The sequence below is a fragment of the Bos mutus genome, chromosome 2 (genome assembly GCF_027580195.1).
Source record: "Bos mutus isolate GX-2022 chromosome 2, NWIPB_WYAK_1.1, whole genome shotgun sequence".
NCBI classification, from domain to species: domain Eukaryota; kingdom Metazoa; phylum Chordata; class Mammalia; order Artiodactyla; family Bovidae; genus Bos; species Bos mutus.
In genome coordinates this window covers 108,664,118-108,685,455 of record NC_091618.1, presented here as the reverse complement: position 1 = coordinate 108,685,455, position 21,338 = coordinate 108,664,118, and the positions used below count along the sequence as shown (strand labels likewise).

The following is a 21,338-nucleotide window of genomic DNA, read 5'->3' as shown; positions in this document are numbered from 1 at the left end:
ATATGTGGTGGTGTCCCTGTTGTTTAACTGTTAAATCCATTTTGACTTTCTGTTGCTTCTGGGTGCTGTGTCCTGGTCATGGAATATAAGTTTTCTCCTATGACACAATTCTTTCTCACTAACATTTTCATCTCCAGATCTCTGCCTTAGCTTAACATTCGAACGTGGTGGCTAACTGGACATAAAAAGAAAGTTGAGGTGGTAACCTTTTCTCATTTAATAATCTTGAGGTTTTCACAACCCCTTGTTGTTGTTCAGTCACCAAGTTGTGTTTGACTCTTTGTGACCCTATATGGATGGCAGCATGCCAGGCTTCTCTGACCCTCACTATCTTCCAGAGTTTGCCCAAGTTCATGTCCAATGAATTGGTGATGCCATCCAACCATCTCATCCTCTGTTGCCCTCTTATCTGTCTGTCTGCAATCTTTCCCAGCATCAGGGTCTTTTCCAAAGAGTCAGCTGTTCGCATCAAGTGGTCAAAAAGTATTGAAGCTTCAGCTTTAGCATCAGTCCTTCCAAAGAGTATTCAGTGTTGATTTCCTTTAAGATTGACTGGTGTGATCTCCTTGCTCTCCAAGAGACTCTCAAGAGTCTTCTCCAGCACCACAATTTGAAAGCATCAATTCTTTGGTGCTATGCCTTCTCTATTGTCCAGCTCTCACATCCATACATGATTACTGGGTAGACCATAGCCTCGACTATATGGAACACTGTTGGAAAAGTGATGTCTTTGCTTTTTAACACACTGTCTAGCTTTCCTGTCAAGAAGCAATTGTCTTCTAATTTCATGGCTGCAGTTACCATTCGCAGTGATTTTAGAGCTCAAGAAGAGGAAATCTGTCACTGCTTCCACCTTTACCCCTTCTATTTGCCATAAAGTGATGGGACTGAATGCCGTGATCTTATTTTTTTTAATATTGAGTTTTAAGCCAGCTTTTTCACTCTCCTCCTTCACCCTCATCAAGAGGTTCTATAGTTCCTCTTTGATTTCTGCCATTAGAGTGTTATCATCTGCATATCTGAGGTTATCCTTACATAATACCTTCCGACGTTAAACAAAAATCTGTGACATGGAGAAGGGGATCTGATTCCTTTAATTAGTCATAAAACCCCTTTTTGAGAGAGAAGTAGGAGAAATATTAAGCATTCTCTGACCCAGGTTCTAGAACTGGCATTTAGATTAAGCCATGAGAGGAAGTGACATCACACTCCAGTATGTGTAGCTTCTAAAAAGGAAAAAGGTGGGGCTGCCTCTCTGATATCTGTCCATTACTGATATTCTACCCCAACTGAGCACTGTGATTAACAGCGTGACTGGGTTTCCAAGTTCAAATCCTGAGCCTCGACTGCCAGTGACTTTAGCCGAAGTACCTTACATTTCTGTGTCTCAGTCTCCTCACTTATAAAACAGGCATAAATAATAATACCTACCTCAAAAGGTTTTTATGAATATTAAGTTGGACAATGTGTTTGCAGCAATGTCTGGCACCTGGTAAATACTGCATAGATGTCAGCTGTTTTTATTATGAGCGTTCTTTCTGGTGTGCTTATCTTTCTATCTTCTAAGAAGGGTGATTATAAACCTGAACTCATTTAACATGGTACTCATTTTAAAAGCTAAGACAAAGGTTATAGTCAAGTTAAAGATTTCACGTGAAAAGGCAAGTCAACTATTTGAGAATGATTCTTACCTTTTTCCAAGTCCAATTCATCATCTTGCCTGGCCTGAAAAGGATATAAGGCCTTGCAAAGACCATTGCCGAGCTGGGTCACACCGGAGGCTGAAAGTTGGATCGAGTTTTAGTGACTAACGCCGGGTCAGTGGGCAAGAAGAACACAGTGTGAAAGTGACCTAGTGTTCACCACGTAGTGCAGAGCTTGAATACATTGAAATCCTCCCCGAAGAAAAGTTTATCATTGTACATAATACTCATTCTTTGATTCAGTAACCATTTCTGAGGTAGGTACTATAAGAATGAACTATGTTTATTATATACTCAAAAGCTATAATATAGAAAATAAGTCTAGAGACAAAAGTTATTGTCGTAGTAATAATAATGATGACATTTTTAAATTGTTTTCCATGTGAATTTCACATCGGTCAATCTGTGTTGACCGATGTTGTATTTGTGTCTTGGAAAACCCACACTTGTTTTTCCCATCAGGAATATATTGGAGCAGGAGCTTCCTACCATTATCCCCAGGTACTTAGGGAACTGTTTCTCAAACTGTGCAACCATGGGTCTTTAATGTACAGGTGGACTACAATGGCCTGGGTTTGACCGAAACTCTTTTTTGCCAAGTTCTAATCAAGAACCTAGACAGTCAAGGTTATGGTAATACTATAGTTGAAAAATAAAGGATAATGAAACGTGTTTGTGTGGATGTGTGTTGGGGGGAGGCAGGGGGGTTTGAAAGGTAAAAGGCAATGGGGGTAGATGGACAAATGACCAAAGTCAAGTGACTGAACAAAGCCGGTAAGCTTTGGGATCACAATGTTTCTTGCACAGAGGATGGGGTTTCCTTGGCAGTTTGGAGGAGGCTGTGGAGACAGGGCTGCAGAGCTCACAGCGTTTCCAGCGTGAGCGTGGACAACAAATTGCAGGCTGTCTGAATAACATGGACGCTGGGACTGGGGGTGCCCTCCCTAAAACATTAGCGAATTCTTCCCCCCTCCCCCACCTGCATTCTTCTTGAGTCCTTCCCACCTTTTGGATGACATTTGCACAGAAAGCTACACATTCTAATAAATTAATCAGTCCTGATTGAAATGTTAATTTCCTTGAGCCAATTTATATCCGTGTGGTTCTGAAAATAAAATATAATTTTGGCAATGTGCTTTAGTGATAGGACCCAGCCTCGAATTATTCTGGGCATGAGATTACCTGTAGACGAAGGACTTGGAATTCTCTGCCCATCAGAAGATGCCCTGTTCACAACATTCTCTAATCTCTTCATCAGAACAGGCCGAGATATTTTTACAGAACTATGTGTCTGCTGCTGTTTGAATAGAGGGGGAAAGACATTTTTAACAGCACTATCAACAAAAGTATTTGAGAAAAGTAACTCTTCTGCAGCTGTTTTCCTCAGGAATCTGTTTTTTAATTATTTGGAGAAGGATGTAAAGAAATCATTCAATACATTTCTAAATCCTACTATAGTGAGGTTTTGTTAATGAAACCTTAATATTTTCAGAATTAGACATTACTATATTTTATAGCCTGTGTTTGCAATTCTGACCTGCAGCCTTAAGCCATATAATATTTACACCATTCCTTCTACAAATTCAACTTTAATTGGTTTTGATGCAAGTGAAATAATCATGACTGTGTAAATGACTGAGACCCCTTTAGAGCTCAAGGCTCAGAAAGAAAACTGTCCCTTCATCACAAGGTAGTTACAGCTCCCTCTTCTGGTAGCAAATGGAAAACAGCTAACCGTGTATACTCACGTGCTCATCAACACCTAGAGTGAAACACCGGGAAAGCATTAATACATGTGTGTGAACCTTTTAATTGTGCTCACACATTATCAACATCATGTACTATGTTAAATGGATGAGACTACTGCTTATCACAAAATCTTACAATTTAGGAATGTAATAGAAATTTTACTCTAAGAGCACGTTCAAGGGATAAAGTTAGAAAATGAGAAGGAAGAAGGAACCCAAAGTATTTTTAACTCATTAATTTACCTATGAATACAAAGAATTTGTTCATTTGTGTTTAGTCTTTGTTACTGTGCTCAAAAAATAAATAAATTTATCTTAAAATTGTGCAATTGGAGATTTGAGCATTTATAATTGGCATATATAATTCATAACAGCTTTTTTGCCCTGATGCTTCTTTGAATCATTCTACCCAACAAGGCCAGTCAAGAAATTATAACCAGCCTCTTAAATGTTTACCTTTTCTTTCCACTTGAAGATGGAGTTACTACAGGGATGGTTGGGTTGAGGTCTTTGCTCAAGTTCTGCTAACACAGATGACAGTTTATAGGAGTTTGCTTGCAGAAGGTCTAGTTTCAAGCTATTCTGTGGAAACAGCATTTGACCATATGAGTAAATTTCTAGAGACGGAGGCACAACTCATTGTGGGTGGATAAAGGGACATCAGGATAACTTCCAAAATGACAAAGAGGTTCAGAAAAGTACACATTCAATTCTTGTGCAATTCATTTGCATAAAATGCTGGAGAGAGAAAAACAATGGACCCTTTAATAAGTCTAAAGAAAGCCTTATTCTGGACCCTTGTAAATAAGGTAAACCAGAAAGCTTGATAGATATATTACTCAGCATTTTGTGACAACGAGCTTTAGTTAACTTTCTGCTGAGGAATGGGGAAAAGAGACTAGTAAGTGCTGATTGCAGAAGGCAGGCTTTCAGGGGGCTTTGGAGCCATGGGCACTTAACATAAAGAAGAGAATTGACTCTTGTCAACAGAATCAAACTAAAATGATGTGTGGCAGGGTTTTTCTTGGTGGTGTTATTATTTCTTGAAGAGGTGAGGTCTTATATTACCTGGAAAGTTTGCAGCAACACTTCTGAAAACTAGAAACAATATTTTGGGCTATTTGAATATAAAAATAAAGAGTGAAACTAAAGCTATTAGTCTCCTGTTTTCAATTTGACCTTGAGCTAGAAACTTTATATTGACTTCTCTGTCAAGTTGTGTTCAGTCAAGGTAAATCAAAGCACAGAATCTAAATACTGAAAAGAGTCTGCTATTCAACATTCTCCTCACCATTGCCTCTCCCTCCTCCACATCTCCAGCCTGGGGATTCCTTTTTTTCTTTCTACTTTTTGGCTGTGCCACTCAGAATGCAGGATCTTGATTCCCCGACCAAGGATCAAACCTGTGCCACCTGCAGTGGAAGCGAGGTCTTAACCACTGGACTGCCAGGGAAGTCTGCAGCCTGGGATTCATAAGCCTAACATCACTGTCAGGGAATCACAGCCATGGACCAAACACCTCCAATCGATGGGGAAGGGCTCTAGTCCTTGGAACAATTCACTGCACAGTGGGCAGGCTCACCTAAGATGCAATCAAAAGCTCCTCCATAGCTTCTAGCCTTAGATCCAGTCTGCACTTGAGAACATCAACAGCAAGTCTCTCTGTTCTGTGGTGTGTTCCTTCTGGTAACCGAAGACAATATCTGCCCCCAAACACTTCCAGTTTCTGCAACAATTTCTCAGAGTATGGCTTGCCAACATTCTTGTTTCAAATATGGCACTGGACCAAGAGCCAATGAAATAGGAAATAGAGATCCCCCTGCAAGAAACCTCCCCTGCCTAAGACAAAATCAATCTATCACCGTTACTGTCAATAGTTTCCCTCCACCAGATGTGGGGGTGTATAATCTCTGACACAGATATTTGGCATCCACTATTTGAAGACCCTTTCTGCGTCATTGCTAGATCCTAAACACCATAAATTCAGGGGTTAGCTCATCTCCCATCTTGCATCCTCCACTGTGTGAATCGGGCCAGTTGGGTGCCCGGAAGATCCTAATACAAATTCTGTATCAATGACAAAATGCTATGCAAGAACCCAAAGAAATAAAACTTATAAATTAATGCCGTCATAAAATGCTTCATATGATTTCCTTTTGGTAAATATCATTTACACTGAATTAGTTAACCAAACATTTTATGTTGTCACAGAAAATGTCTTTCAGTCTGTTTTATAATTTTATAAAAATTGTAGCCACATGTCACTGCAAGGATATTAGACCTCTGTTCCCAAGTGAACAGAATTCAGGCCTGTCTTCACCAAGTGTCAGGTTTATTCCTGAAAGAGCACCTCCACCAAAGGAAGCTGCTGCTAAAAAACAGATAAACAATACCTGGCTGCATCTGCCTATTTTTACCAAAGGACTACTGAAATTGTTGTTCGGACAGAATTTATTAGGTACATACTTTTTACAAGAGTTAGATAGGCTACGTGCAAGGAAAGGAAAACTGGCCCAGCTTCCTGGATCCTTCAAAACATTGCTAAAAGTTTAATCTCTTCCTGAATTCTTCTCAAATTAACCCCAATCAGCTTTCTCTCCAATCATAACAGAAATTGTGTACCTTGCCACACATAGGTCACAGTATTTGTTTGTTTTTATTCCTGTATAAAATTCATGGGCCTTTGCTAACTTTTTTATAATGTGGGTTCCTCTGAAGAGGTCGCACTGCCCATCAATTGCAGCAGATGTCTGGGTGCTGCTGCAGTCCAGCCTTTCGGCAAAAATTACCTCCCCCTACCTCCACTGACGGCACCTCCTCTCCCCTCAAAATGACCTTGGCCTCTGAAGTTTTTTTCCTTGTTTCCCTGGAAGCTCTCACACCCTAAACAGCCATCTTCCTTCTGTACATCCACATCTCTCCTTTCCCCTATTATTCTCAGAAGACCCTGATGTTGGCTCAGGGATAAATGGAAAACAGCATCTCTATAATAATTACCAGGATTTCAGCCCTCCTCTGTGCACTATGGAGAAGGCAATGGCAACCCACTCCAGTATTCTTGCCTGGAGCATCCCAGGGACAGAGGAGCCTATTGGGCTGCCGTCTGTGGGGTCGCACAGAGTCAGACACAACTGACGCGACTTAGCAGCAGCAGCAGCTGTGCACTATGCTAGCATTTTCTAAATACTGCTTCAACCTCACAAAACCCCTTTGAGCTAAGTACCACATCCCCACTTCCAAGATGAGAAAACGAAACCTGTCCCAGGTTTTGGCCTGTAACTGGCCGAGCTAGATCCGGATGCAGGCCTCTCTGAAAGCAGACCCTGCATTTATTTTCAGTCACATCTGTTAACTGAGGTAGCGTACACATGATTTTTAGACCTTGACTGAGTGATTCTATTCTGGGGGCAGGGGGAAGGTTTTTTATTTTAGGCAAACATCTCTAAGTAGCTGGATTTTTCCAGATTCCTCAAACCACTTGTCAAGGAGCTGACCGTACAAGCTCTGACTAGACTTTTCTGTGTCATGAGAAAGGAAAGGCAGAGGTCAAATGGGCCAGAACACAGGCGTGCCCCAAATAGCTCCTTCATCATTAAATCTACCAAACTGCGCTCTGCAAATATTTACCTCGTCCATTAAGGCTGCTGTGCTTTTTTCGCTCTCTGAGTCTGAGAAGGAGGAGTGGCTGGAGTAGGCTCTCAGCATTCGTTCCAAGCCTGCAAGTGAAATCACACTGCCAGTCACCATTGCTCAGTCCTGGAGGGGCAGGGGTTAAAGGTGGTTACACTCAGAGGGAGCCAGAGCCCAGAACTGATTCCTGGAGCATTTCCCAAATGGCTGGAGCTGTGTGTGTATGTAGTTGTTGCTAAATTTTACTGAATGGGTGACCTGCACCTTCATTTAATGATATTAGAGAAATGCTGGTGCTTAAAGAGTCTTGATTGTTGTTCAAGATGAAAAACTCAAGATGAGCTTTTGAGTCCTTCTTGTAGATCCATTCTGTGGCAGTTCCCTAACATTTTACCACGATCTTAAGCTCTCCTCTGCTGGTATTTACATTTCTAAACATTTTGCTCTCTTGGATTTCCTATCAAGTATTACATTGCAATAGTGTTCTCTGGTCCACAGAAAACAAGCTCCACATATCAGAATCCCAAGTATGAAATTGTTTTCATTATCTGTAGCACTTTAGAGCTTCTTCATGTTCTAACATACCTAACCTCTAAGCATAGGATTTAATTTGAACGATTTTCACATCATTCAGGAGTTGGTTTAAAAAAAAAACAAACAAGTGGTGATCATTCTGTAAAGTATAGAAGTGTGAATCATTAAGTTGTGCACCTAGAACTAAGACAGTGCTGTGTAGCGATAATACTTCAGTACAAAATTAATTTAAAAAAAAATCACGTATTAACACCCCTCCAATGGAATAATAATAAACTAATATGGGAAAAATAAATAAATGGAAGCCTTGTACATAGGAGGGTTTTGTTGTCTAGTTGCGAAGTCCTGTCTGACTCTGCGACCCCAAGGACTGTAGCCCACCAGGCTCCTCTGTCCTTGGGCTTTCCCAGGCAAGAATACTGGCCTGGGTTGCCATTTCCTTCTCCAGGGGATCTTCCCAACCCTGGGATCGAACCTGGGTCTCCTACATTGGCAGGCAGGTTCTTTACGACTAGCGCCACCTGGTAAGTAAACCACCTAGGAGGTTTACTATGTTTTAATCCAAACTAATTGTCCTTCATATCAGCCAATTTCAGGAACAAAGGACAACGTTACATTTCTGGAAACGGTGGTATAGTACTTATAAAAATTTCACAGATGGACCAAAATGTCATGTTTAATTTTTTTTGCTCTCTCCTTTGAGAGAAAATTTTTCTTTATTCACACAAATTAGGTCTGACATTTGGTCCTTTAAATGAGATGATCTCTGCACCAGTCAGCAAAAGCAGAAGCACCCCAACTCTGAATGAAACCTCAGGATAGAATACTTTCCCTCACCAGGCCAATCAAAGAGATAGTTACATACCTTCTTGGTCTCGTGAGGCTTTTTCAATATCTTTCTGCAGTCTCAACAGTTTTGATTTTATTGAAGATGTCTGTCGCTCTTTACTCATTGCATTTTTAGGATCTTCTTCCTTTAGGGAAAAAGAAGGAAGTTTAACAATTTCAGTAGAAAAAAGGAAGAGTTGCTACTCCTAGTTGCACTGAGACTTTCACTGCTACATTCAAAGTTAACTCAATGGAAGGAAAAAAATAATCAGATCAGTCGCTCAGTCGTGTCCCACTCTTTGCGACCCCATGAATCGCAGCACGCCAGGCCTCCCTGTCCCTCACCAACCCCTGCAGTTCACCCAGACTCACGTCCATCGAGTCAGTGATGCCATCCAGCCATCTCATCCTCTGGCGTCCCCTTCTCCTCCTGCCCCCAGTCCCTCCCAGCATCAGAGTCTTTTCCAATGAGGCAACTCTTCGCATGAGGTGGCCAAAGTATTGGAGTTTCAGCTTTAGCATCATTCGTTCCAAAGAAATCCCAGGGCTGATCTCCTTCAGAATGGACTGGTTGGATCTCCTTGCAGTCCAAGGGACTCTCAAGAGTCTCCTCCAACACCACAGTTCAAAAGCATCAATTCTTCGGCGCTCAGCCTTCTTCACAGTCCAACTCTCACATCCATACCTGACCACAGGAAAAACCATAGCCTTGACTAGATGAACCTTTGTTGGCAAAGTAATGTCTCTGCTTTTCAATATGCTATCTAGGTTGGTCATAACTTTTCTTCCAAGGAGTAAGCGTCTTTTAATTTCATGGCTGCAGTCACCATCTGTAGTGATTTTGGAGCCCAGAAAAATAAAGTCTGACACTGTTTCCACTGTTTCCCCATCTATTTCCCATGAAGTGGTGGGACTGGATGCCATGATCTTCGTTTTCTGAATGTTGAGCTTTAAGCCAACTTTTTCACTCTCCTCTTTCACTTTCATCAACAGGCTTTTTAGTTCCTCTTCACTTCCTGCCATAAGGGTGGTGTCATCTGCATATCTGAGGTTATTGAGATTTCTCCCAGCAATCTTGATTCCAGCTTGTGTTTCTTTCAGTCCAGCATTTCTCATGATGTACTCTGCATATAAGTTAAATAAGCAGGGTGACAATATACAGCCTTGACGTATCCTTTTCCTATTTGGAACCAGTCTGTTGTTCCATGTCCAGTTCTAACTATTGCTTCCTGACCTGCATACAAATTTCACAAGAGGCAGATCAGGTGGTCTGGTATTCCCATCTCTTGAAGAATTTTCCACAGTTTATTGTGATCCACACAGTCAAAGGCTTTGGCATAGTCAATAAAGCAGAAATAGATGTTTTCTGGAACTCTCTTGCTTTTTCGATGATCCAGTGGATGTTGGCAATTTGATCTCTGGTTCCTCTGCCTTTTCTAAAACCAGTTTGAACATCAGGAAGTTCACGGTTCACATATTGCTGAAGCCTGGCTTGGAGAATTTTGAGCATTACTTTACTAGTGTGTGAGATGAGTGCAATTGTGCGGTAGTATGAGCATTCTTTGGCATTGCCTTTCTTTGGGATTGGAATGAAAACTGACCTTTTCCAGTCCTGTGGCCACTGCTGAGTTTTCCAAATTTGCTGGCATATTGAGTGCAGCACTTTCACAGCATCGTATTATAGGATTTGAAATAGCTCAACTGGAATTCCATCACCTCCACTAGCTTTGTTCGTAGTGATGCTTTCTAAGGCCCACTTGACTTCACATTCCAGGATGTCTGTCTCTAGGTGAGTGATCACACCATCGTGATTATCTGAGTTGTGAAGATCTTTTTTGTACAGTTCTTCTGTGTATTCTTGCCATCTCTTCTTAATATCTTCTGCTTCTGTTAGGTCCATACCATTTCTGTCTTTTATCAAGCTCATCTTTGCATGAAATATTCCTTTGGGATCTCTGATTTTCTTGAAGAGATCCCTAGTCTTTCCCATTCTGTTGTTTTCCTCTATTTCTTTGCATTGATCACTGAAGAAGGCTTTCTTATCTCTTCTTGCTATTCTTTGGAACTCTGCATTCAGATGTTTATATCTTTCCTTTTCTCCTTTGCTTTTCGCTTCTCTTCTTTTCACAGCTATTTGTAAGGCCTCCCCAGACAGCCAGGATAATCTTTGGTTTTCCACAGATAGGTTTACTTTTCTAGACCTGCTTAATAAGAAGACATCTTCTTCACAACTGATAAGTATATAGCCAAGAACTTACTTTAACAGAAAAAATTACCCTTGGAAAATGAATGTTACTATAGCTATTTCATAGAAGTGCATGGCTTACCAAGGTCAGAGGCATGAAAGCTTTAAGAAGACTAGCTGATTTAACCAGGACCTTTCGGTTGAGGGGAAGGAGGGCAGAAGTTACTCCTTGCAGGAGGAATGGCACAAGCAAAGACTAGCTGATTTAACCAGGACCTTTCAGTTGAGGGGAAGGAGGGCCGAAGTTACTCCTTGCAGGAGGAATGGCACAAGCAAAGGATAGAGGGAGGATTTGTGTGAAATAAAAAATAAACATACCAGTTGCTTGAGCAAATATAGTGGAAGAAAAAAGTTATCTAAGTAGTTTAGGTCAGATTTGAGGGCTGAAGTGGAAATTTTATCATGTAGATTGAGAACTATTAACTATGTAAGAGCTTTCATAAGCATTATTTCCAGAACTGAAAGAATAAAGATGTTAGGACACAGTGTAAATGCCTAGTAACAAGTCAAAGAGCAAATGTCGTATAGTGATATGCAACTTAAAATGATTAAAACCTTTGTGTGCAAAAACAAAAAGGTGTTAGGCCTGGTGGGGTGGTGGCTGATCATGAATGCAGTAGAGACAGAAATCTTGGAGAAAGAGGGAAAACAGATGACTGAAGATGGAAGTGGAGGAGTCAGGACTTATCTGAAAAGGAAGGAGAAAGACTGGGACCCTGAATATTGGTGGAGAGATTAGCTTTAGAAAGATTGTCCTGAAGAAAGGGAAGCATGACAATTTAGAGCAAAGAGAATACTGTAAGAGCCTTTATAAAAATATAATGAGATTAAAGTATTTAATCTATATGCTGTGTTCAGTTCAGTTCAGTCACTCAGTCATGTCCAACTATTTTCAACCCCATGAACCGCAGAACGCCAGGCCTCCCTGTCCATCACCAACTCCCGGAGTCCACCCAAACCCATGTCCACTGTGTCGGTGATGCCATCCAACCATCTCATCCTCTGTTGTCCCCGTCTCCTCCTGCCCTCCATCTTGCCCAACATCAGGGTCTTTTCAAATGAGTCAGCTCTTCTCATCAGGTGGCCTAAGTATTGGAATTTCAGCTTCAGCATCAGTCCTTCCAATGAACACCCAGGATTTCCTTTAGGATGGACTGGTTGGATGTCCTTGCAGTCCAAGGGACTCTCAAGAATCTTCTCCAACACTACAGTTCAAAAACATCAATTCTTCTGTGTTCAGCTTTCTTTATAGTCCAACTCTCACATCCATACATACCACTGGAAAAACCATAGCCTTGAATAGATGGACCTTTGTTGACAAAGTAATGTCTCTGCTTTTTAATATGCTATCTAGGTTGGTCATAACTTTCCTTCCAAGGAGTAAGCATCTTTTAATTTCATGGCTACAATCACCATCTGCAGTGATTTTGGAGCCCAGAAAAATAGTCAGCCACTGTTTCCACTGTTTCCCTATCTATTTGCCATGAAGTGATGGGACCAGATGCCATGATCTTAGTTTTTTGAATGTTGAGCTCTAAGCCAACTTTTTCACTCTCCTCTTTCACTTTCATCAAGAGGCTCTTTAGTTCTTCTTCACTTTCTGCCATAAGGGTGGTGTCATCTGCTTATCTGAGGTTATTGATATCCTGGACATCCTGGAATGTGAAGTCATGTGGGCCTTAGGAAACATCATTATGAACAAAGCTAGTGGAGGTGATGGAATTCCAGTTGAGCTATTTCAAATCCTATAATACGATGCTGTGAAAGTGCTGCACTCAATATGCCAGCAAATTTGGAAAACTCAGCAGTGGCCACAGGACTGGAAAAGGTCAGTTTTCATTCCAATCCCAAAGAAAGGCAATGCCAAAGAATGCTCATACTACCGCACAATTGCACTCATCTCACACGCTAGTAAAGTAATGGCCAAAATTCTCCAAGACAGGCTTCAGCAATACCTTAACTGTGAACTTGCAGATGTTCAAGCTGGTTTTAGAAAAGGCAGAGGAACCAAAGATCACATTGCCAACATCCGCTGGGTCATCGAAAAAGCAAGAGAGTTCCAGAAAAACATCTATTTCTGCTTTATTAACTATGCCAAAGTCTTTGACTGTGTGGATCACAATAAACTGTGGAAAATTCTTCAAGAGATGGGAATACCAGACCACCTGATCTGCATTTTGAGAAACCCGTATGCAAGTCAGGAAGCAACAGTTAGAACTGGACATGGAACAACAGACTGGTTCCAAATAGCAAAAGGAGTACGTGAAGGCTGTATATGGTCACCCTGCTTATTTAACTTATATGTAGAGTACATCACGAGAAACGCTGGGCTGGAGGAAGCACAAACTGGAATCAAGATTGCTGGAAGAAATATCAATATGCTGTGTACTATATAATTTTTTTTTGTACCTTTCATTCATGTGATTCTTATAACAACTTTATTAAATTGGCTTTATTTTCCCCATTTTACCTGTGATACTCAGAAATAAATGAAGGCCCAAGACTAAATAGCTAGTAAGTAATTACTCCTGAAAGCCAACTCCTGTGGCTCCCCATTCTCCACCAGTCCACTCCATCACACAGCTGCCCGAGGCTGAGGCCCAAGCCGATGTTACCTCCGCAGGTGGGCTCTGAATTTACCAAGTGCAAGGATGCCTCAGTCCAACCGTCAGCCCTTTCTTGCTGGAGGAATGCACATTATAATCTGAATTCCATGTTAGTCCAAGACTTCATTTGGTTTCTTTGGGGATGTCTACTGTTTGTGAATATATTTCCAGGGATAGATTACTACTGGGTCAACTTGAGATAGAGTAGACTGCCATCATTAACTTTGTTAAATTTGTTCTTCTTTTCCAAAAATTTGTCAGAAAGAAAATCAATACCAGAGGTGGCATTTAAACCATTGATACAATCTTTTGAACATGGCCTTTACAGTAAACTTACAAATATTTTTCACACTAATCACCAGCCGTTCAATATTTACACTCAGATTGTTTTCCTGTGTTACCCTCAGTTCAGTTCAGTTGCTCAGTCCTATCCGACTCTTTGCGACCCCATGAATCGCAGCACGCCAGGCCTCCCTGTCCATCACCAACTCCCAGAGTTCACCCAAACTCATATCCATCGAGTTGGTGATGCCATCCAGCCATCTCATCCTCTGTCGTCCCCTTTTCCTCCTGCCCCCAATCCCTCCCAGCATCAGAGTCTTTTCCAATGAGTCAACTCTTCGCATGAGGTGGCCAAAGTATTGGAGTTTCAGCTTCAACATCAGTCCTTCCAAAGAAGACCCAGGACTGATCTCCTTTAGAATGAACTGGTTGGATCTCCTTGCAGTTCAAGGGACTCTCAAGGATCTTCTCCCACACCACAGTTCAAAAGCATCAATTCTTCAGCACTCAGCTTTCTTCACAGTCCAACTTTCACATCCATACATGACCACTGGAAAAACCATAGCCTTGACTAGACAGACCTTTGTTGGCAAACTAATGTCTCTGCTTTTGAATATGCTATCTAGGTTGGTCATAACTTTCCTTCCAAGGAGTAAGCGTCTTTTAATTTCATGGCTGCAGTCACCATCAGCAGTGATTTTGGTGCCCAAAGAAATAAAGTCTGACACTGTTTCTACTCTTTTTCCATCTATTTGCCATGAAGTGATGGGACCAGATGCCATGATCTTAATTTTCTGAATGTTGAGCTTTAATCCAACTTTTTCACTCTCCTCTTTCACTTTCATCAAGAGGCTTTTTAGTTCCTCTTCACTGTCTTACCCTAGTCCATGTGAATTTTGCAGCACTCGATAAAACCCAGTCTATACTTACTGCTAATGACTACCAAGTTAGATTTTGGAGGTGTTTTGCTTTAAGAATATTGTTGCTGTTGTTCAGTCACTAAGTCGTGTCTGACTTTTTTCTGTCTCAAGAACTGCAGGACACCAGGCCTCCCTGTCCCTCATTATCTCCCGGTGTTTGCCCAAGTTCATGTCCTTTGAATCGGTGATGCTATCCAACCATCTCATTCTCCCCCTCCTCTCCTCCTGCCCTCAATCTTTCCCAGCAGGGAAAGATTCAGGGTCTTTTCCAATGAGTTGGCTCTTCACATCAGATGGTCAAAGTATTGGAGCTTCAGCTTCAGCTCAGTCTTTCCAATGAATATTCAGGGTTGATTTCCTTTAGGATTGACTGGTTTGATCTCTTTGTAGTCCAAGGGACTCAAGAGCCTTCTCTAGCACAATTGAAAAGCATCAAGAATATTAAGGGTGTTAGGACAATCTTATTCTCCCAGTTGGAGAATCAGTCCATTCTCTTAGACAACATACATAGTCATTAGTTCTGGTGCACTCAAATGACATAGAAACCAAAATTTCCCATGGGCACGTCAATTAAAGATAAACCATTGTGGCTGCTTCATTATGTTTCAATAGGACCTTAGTCAAATTTTCAAGGAGAATGACCCTTATTTTATTGACAGGTTAGCTTACAGAGGTATTTTCACAAGAAAGTAATAGATGTATTTTATTGTACATTGCCTCATCTCAGGGATCACTTACACTGTTTGGAAGGAAAAAAGTACTTTCCCCATATAATCAAATCTCCCTTCCCACTTTCATCTCTATCTTTGTTTCTGCTTTGAACAGACATTGCTATTGCTAATTTACTTTGTCTTTCACAGGGAGCTCTGATCAATACTCTGTAATAACCTAAATGGGAAAAGAATTTGAAAAAGAATAGATACATGTATTTGTATGACTAAGTCACTTTGCTGTACACTTGAAACCAACACAACATTGCTGATCAATTATGCTCCAATGAAAATTAATTTTTTTAATTAAAAAAAATTAAATATTTGCTTCAAAAATGAAAAGATTCAGTCTAAGATCCTCTTTGACTTTCTTCCCTGGCAGAGAATACTGAAGACATATTTTCATCACTCCATCTGTAAACCACAGTTTTTAAACTTATGCAGACTATAAAAAGTCAATATTTTAATTTACAAAACAATGTTTCTTTTACAATTGCTCTCAATTTTTTAAAAAATGAATCCCTCAGTATGAGACTAAGGTTCCCCACAAATGAAGCCTCCTTCCATCCATACTTACAAAGTAGTCAGTTAATAGGAACTCAGATTTATTTTCTGTAGATGAGACTGTGGTTTCTTCCATGAGAGCCTGGATATCTTTTTCGATGTCTATCTTGCTGATGGCACAGTGAATCTGTGTGTGGCACTGCAAGGCCAAGGAAAGCAGAACAAGGTTGCAGAAGACATGTTTCCTGCCAGTTCTTACCACGCACACCAGAGATGGCAAATTCTCTACTACTCACTGTGGTCAAGGTTTGGCCAAAAACAGAAATATGTTGGGAGTACTGGTTTAAGTTATTACATAAGAGTTGAATTCTTTCCTTCTCCAGCTCCAGGATGCTCTGAAAGGATAAAAAATGAAATTACATCAGCCCACTGTTATTTTTACAAAACTAAAGGCGCCCACCAAGCACTAACACACTGAAGAAAGTCTGAATGAGCCGTCCTGTTTGTGCCTCTTGATCCAAACTGCAGAGGGGGTAGGTTCCCAGGATGGGAATGGATTTGGTGTCTGTCTATCCTCCACTAGGATTAATTTCAGCTTCCCTGGTGGCTCAGGGGTAAAGAATCCATGGCAATGCAAGAGATGCAGGAGATGTGGGTTTGATTCCTGGGTCGGGAAGATCCCCTGGAGGAGGGCATGGCAACTCACTCCAGTATTCTTGCCTGGAGAATCCCATGGACAGAGGAGCCTGGTGGGCTACAGTCCACAGGGTTGCAAAGAGCTGGACATGACTGCGCACGCACGCATGCAGGATTGATTTCACTCTCATACTTTCACCATCTTTTCTAGGCCAAAAGGCACACAGGTGGATGCCATAGGTTACCTGATGTTCACAAAGAAGGGGGAGAAAGGAATCATTTGAAATCATTTGTGCGTTCCAGAAAAAGAATGAAGCCCAGTAAAAGCCCTTCTGTATTTAGGAAATGCAGTCAGACACTAAATATTTCTAGAATTGTTTGCAGCGCATACAAGGCATTCTGTTAGTCTTTGCAGGGACAATGATGATGAGATGCAAATTCTCTTCTTAAGGAAGCTTATGTGATGAGAGCAGAACCTTAAAGTCTGACCAAGTCATTTTCCTGGCCTGGGGGTTCAGAGACTACTCTTTGAAGGTAGGGATACAGCCTTCTCATTTTGTGGGGGATGAAAAAATTCCACTCTTGGGGTTTTAGTTGGTTTGTTTTTTTAACTAGGAAGAATAAATGAAATTAGGGAGGTCACATTTGGCTTGTCAGCCATTAACATTTTAGAAAAATTATTTATCAGGCTCTTGTCACTCACTGGGAGCCAAGCTGCAGACTGCTTATTTTGAGGAAATAGAGAAGTTCAGAGAAGGCTGGGTCAAGTGGAATATACCCTGGGGATTCCTAGGCTATGTTGGGGACTGCAGGAGGCTGCTGGGTATGTGCCCATAAACTGTGGGTTTGACAGAGGTGGCAGGTATCCGAGACATAACGTCTCATTCTGTTTCTGTAAGGACAAGGCCTGGGCTTTCCCTTGTTATCCAGAGGCTGGGCGGTTCATCTCATACCTGCCATTCTACCTCACCCCTTCCCATAGTAAAGAGCACTCAGCAAGAGTCCTTCATGAGGAAGAACGCTGTCCTGGGCAAATCAGTGGCTAACATTACCAAAGAAGTAAGAGGGGTGGGCTGTATTCAAGGCCTTAGGTGGAGTGGGGATGCAGGGACATCACAGCAGCCACTGGCTTCTCTCATCCTGCTTCTCAGCACACCTGCAGGAGCCACTGGCCTGTCCAGTACAGTGTTCCTTTATATCCCTGTATGTAGGCTGCATTCATATCCTGTTGTTATTTCACCTATGATATATAGTCATTAAATTTAAAAAAAAATTTTGTGTAATTGTTGCATAAAGCTTACCATTTTCACCACTTTCAAGTGTTCAGTTCAGTGTCATTAAGTCCATTCAAATCATTGTGCAACCACTACCACTATCCATATCCAGAATTTTTTTCATCTTGCAAAACTGCAACTCTGTGCCCATTAAACAATAACTCCCCATTCTCCTTCCCCTCATCATCCCAGCAGCCACAATTCCACTTGCGGTCTTCTGTGAATCTGAAACTATCCTAAGTGTCTCATCTAAGAGGAATCATACAATATTTGTCCTTTTGTGTCTGGTTTATTTCACTTAGCATAAAATCTTCAAGATTTTCATCCTTGTTGTAGCCTGGGTCAGAATTTCCTTCCTTTTAAGGATGAATAATGTTCTGCTGTCTGGACACACCACACTTTACTAGTATACAGTCATTTTAATGCTACTATTAAATGCAAGTGGTAAAAGGCTGCAGTAACTGTGAACATCTATGTCAACCACATGCAAACTTTGATCCTGTGCCAAGTGTCTTGACTTTTGAATTGGGAAGCCTGGAGTGCTGCTCCCCAAGGCCATCTTCCTTGTCTAGTCAGAATCCGCACAATTTTTGTAAGTCAATGGGAATGAAATACCTTTTGTTTCTGCTGTTGGTCTCCTGAGTCTTTCTCCAAAATCTCAAGTACCAGCCATTTGAATGTGCCCTCTGTCTCCCAGATACAGGATTAAAGACCCAGAAGAGTAGCCTGCTGCTGCTGCTAAGTCGCTTTAGTCATGTCCAACTCTGTGCGACCCCAGAGATGGCAGCCCACCAGGCTCCACTGTCCCTGGGATTCTCCAGCAAGAACACTGGAGTGGGTTGCCATTTCCTTCAATGCATCTAAGTGAAAAGTGAAAGTGAAGTTGCTCAGTCGTGTCCGACTCCCAGCGACCCAATGGACTGCAGCCTACCAGGCTCCTCTGTCCATGGGATTTTCCAGGCAAGAGTACTGGAGTGGGGTGCCATTGCATTCTCTGAAGAGTAGCCTAGTAAATGTAAATGCTTCTTCACAGGGTACAAACTATATGCCTCCTCTAACAAATATGTAAAATAAACTCTGCTCAATGTCTTGGACCGCAAGTGAGACCGGCTTCAGAAAGAAAGAGTCTTTACATTATAGAAAAAGATCCGGAAATCAGCTGTTATAGTTCAGCACTACAAACAAAGGACAGGATGGAAAACAAAAGCCAGGTTTGGGAAATACATTGAATCCCTGGTGGGTGGTTATTTCTTTACTGTGACAAATGCTGAGCCACTAGCATCAGTCTGAGACTAGAATAATCCTGTCCCTTGCTGGCAATGGTAATATTTAACAGATTTTAATTACATTTCAGGGAAATCGTTAAGATGATCTATGTTTGCTCATGAAAAGAGGCTGAGATAAATTCCACTGTGCAAAGGGGAAATCCATATCTTGTTTAATGAATTATTGCTTTCTATTATTTTGTTCTTTTTGTATAAAATAGAGTGCAGAGAAGCAAGAGACTCTGGAGAACCTCAAATTTTCCTCATGTGTTTTCACAACAGCACATGAAAGGAAAGTTCGATCAAGGAGTTATCAAGAAAGAGCAGATGGAGAGGTTGTCTGGGCCCAGGCTTCATGATAATTCACACTCTTCATTCATTCCTTTCATTTCCTGCTGTTCTGGCCTTCCGGTTAGAACTACCCAGGGAGCTTGGAGGGACTTCATTTTCATCTAAATTGTTTTCATGAAACTGATCAAAGAAATATCTTGCTTTTTCTTGAGCAGAAACTCTTAAACTTTACTATGCATAGCAATCACCAAGACCCCTTCCTAAAATCATTCAGAGTTGTGACTCATCCCATGTAGGCAGGCACTCAGAAATCTGCATTTTAAGTTGTTTTTTTAGCCTAAAACTTCTCATTCCCAACTCAGGGCTTAAGAGTCAGTTTATCCTCAATTTTATTTATTTATTTTGACTGCCCTGCACAGCATGTAGAATCTTAGTTTCCCCACCAGGGATCGAACCTGAGGCCGCCTGCAATGGAAATGTGGAATCTTGACCACTGGACTACCAGAGAAGCCCAGGAACCTAAATTTTAACAAGCACGCTAGACGTTGTTCTGGGGCCATAACGGGCTTTCAGAAAATACATTTTAAAACCATTTCTAATTCTTCCACCCAGACAGGACCCCTGTTAACATTTTGATGTATTTTGGTCTGTTGAGGTATATATGTATGTGTGATTTTATATTTCTAGTTATCAACGAAATTATTCAAATTGGTATACGGTTTTTTCACTTAACATTGTTCATAAGCAGTTTCCAATGCTATGCGTTTCCAAAACACTGTTTTAATTAATAATCCCTTGTATAGAATGTATTGATTTATTTAGCCATCTTCTTAACATTGGCCACTTGCATTGTTTCTTCCTTTTTATTTCTAATGTATTCGAACGGAAATATGTGTTTTGTTTTTCATTTATTTCCTTAAGATGGATTTCTGGAAAGGAAATTAGGTTTTTCAACCAAGGTTCTAAGAGAGAATTAAGCCCTAATGTCCTAAGGCATCTGTTGTCTGCACTGAGTTACCATCTCTCCATTGCATCTAAAGTGGTATTAGTTACCATCATCCTCGGGGAACTGAGAAAACAGCCACTCACGTTATTTTCTGTGTTCTGTGGCTCACATGAGGAACACTGGTTGAGAATGTGAACATTTTTAAGATTCTTTGCACTTATTGCAAATGGTTTTCTAAAATAATTCCTCGAGTAAATATTACCAGTATCAAGCATTTGATTTGTAGTCATTTTTGATAGAGTGGCTATTACTGTTTTATTTTGGCCTCATACATTATTTTATTTTGCACAGTTTGCAGGATTTTAGTTCCTGACCAGGGACTGAAGCCAGGCCCACATCATTGAGAACACAGAGTCCTAACCACTGGACCACTCTGAGATCCTTGAGTGGCTATTATTTTTCAAAATATATTACAGGTTATTTCTGCCAACTGAATTGTTTCTTCTTGGAAGGTAGGAAGTATGGCTTGAACATATAATTATGAAGTGATGACTCATTTTGACATATGATTTGTGGAATTGGTTTCATTTCTTAATATTTGCACTTGAAATTTTTCACAGTATCTAGTAAACTGCCTTGAGCACAGCTCAGTGAATGTCCTCTGAAAGAATCTGTGAATCCAGTCTGGAGAGTCAGACCGGACAGAGGAAGAACAGCTGGCAAATGGAGGAAAATAACGAAATGGAACAACCCTGGTGGACCCATTTCTATCTCTCACACTTCTAATAAATTCTCTTTTAATTGAGTTCAGCCAACTTTCGTTATATGCCTTCATGAATATCACATGTTACTCCTGTCATTTGTAAAGAACAGAGAATAAGAATACACAGTGTAATATGTGAATCAATGACCTGTTGGTATAGACTCAGTATGTACAAGCCAAGGAAATAGTAAGGAAGGGAATCCTTATTGGTTAAGGTGAGGCAAGGATGACTCAACAGGAACATCTCAAGTGGGTCTAGTGGGGCTTGGTTTGGCATTCAGGGGGCAGAGGATAGCTCAAAGCCAGAGGAGAAGTTTAGAACCTAATAGAACTCATGTGGGATAAGAGGAACTGTGTGAACTCAAAGGAAGAGGGAGTAAAGTTCCAGTGTTCTCCAGCATGGTGGTGGCAACAAACCAGGAAACAAAAAGATGAAAGGAAACCTTTCTTTTC

General features: G+C 41.0%; 1 protein-coding gene across 8 annotated transcripts in view; it reads right to left on the bottom strand.

The window, feature by feature from the left end:
* The window catches only part of NOSTRIN (nitric oxide synthase trafficking), a 65,676-nt gene that overhangs the window by 3,689 nt on the left and 40,649 nt on the right, over nt 1–21,338 (bottom strand). For 6 of the 8 annotated variants that reach the window (XM_070357886.1, XM_070357895.1, XM_070357873.1 and 3 more), the window contains 7 exons: nt 16,007–16,105; nt 15,784–15,909; nt 8,481–8,589; nt 7,079–7,167; nt 3,908–4,033; nt 2,886–3,000; nt 1,692–1,781 (listed from right to left, as the gene is read on the bottom strand). In XM_070357886.1, coding sequence (XP_070213987.1) covers nt 1,692–1,781; nt 2,886–3,000; nt 3,908–4,033; nt 7,079–7,167; nt 8,481–8,589; nt 15,784–15,909; nt 16,007–16,105 — 754 coding nt within the window. The remainder of the gene's footprint in view (nt 1–1,691; nt 1,782–2,885; nt 3,001–3,907; nt 4,034–7,078; nt 7,168–8,480; nt 8,590–15,783; nt 15,910–16,006; nt 16,106–21,338) is intronic. The other 2 variants (XM_070357879.1, XM_005887604.3) reach the window with 1 other exon arrangement.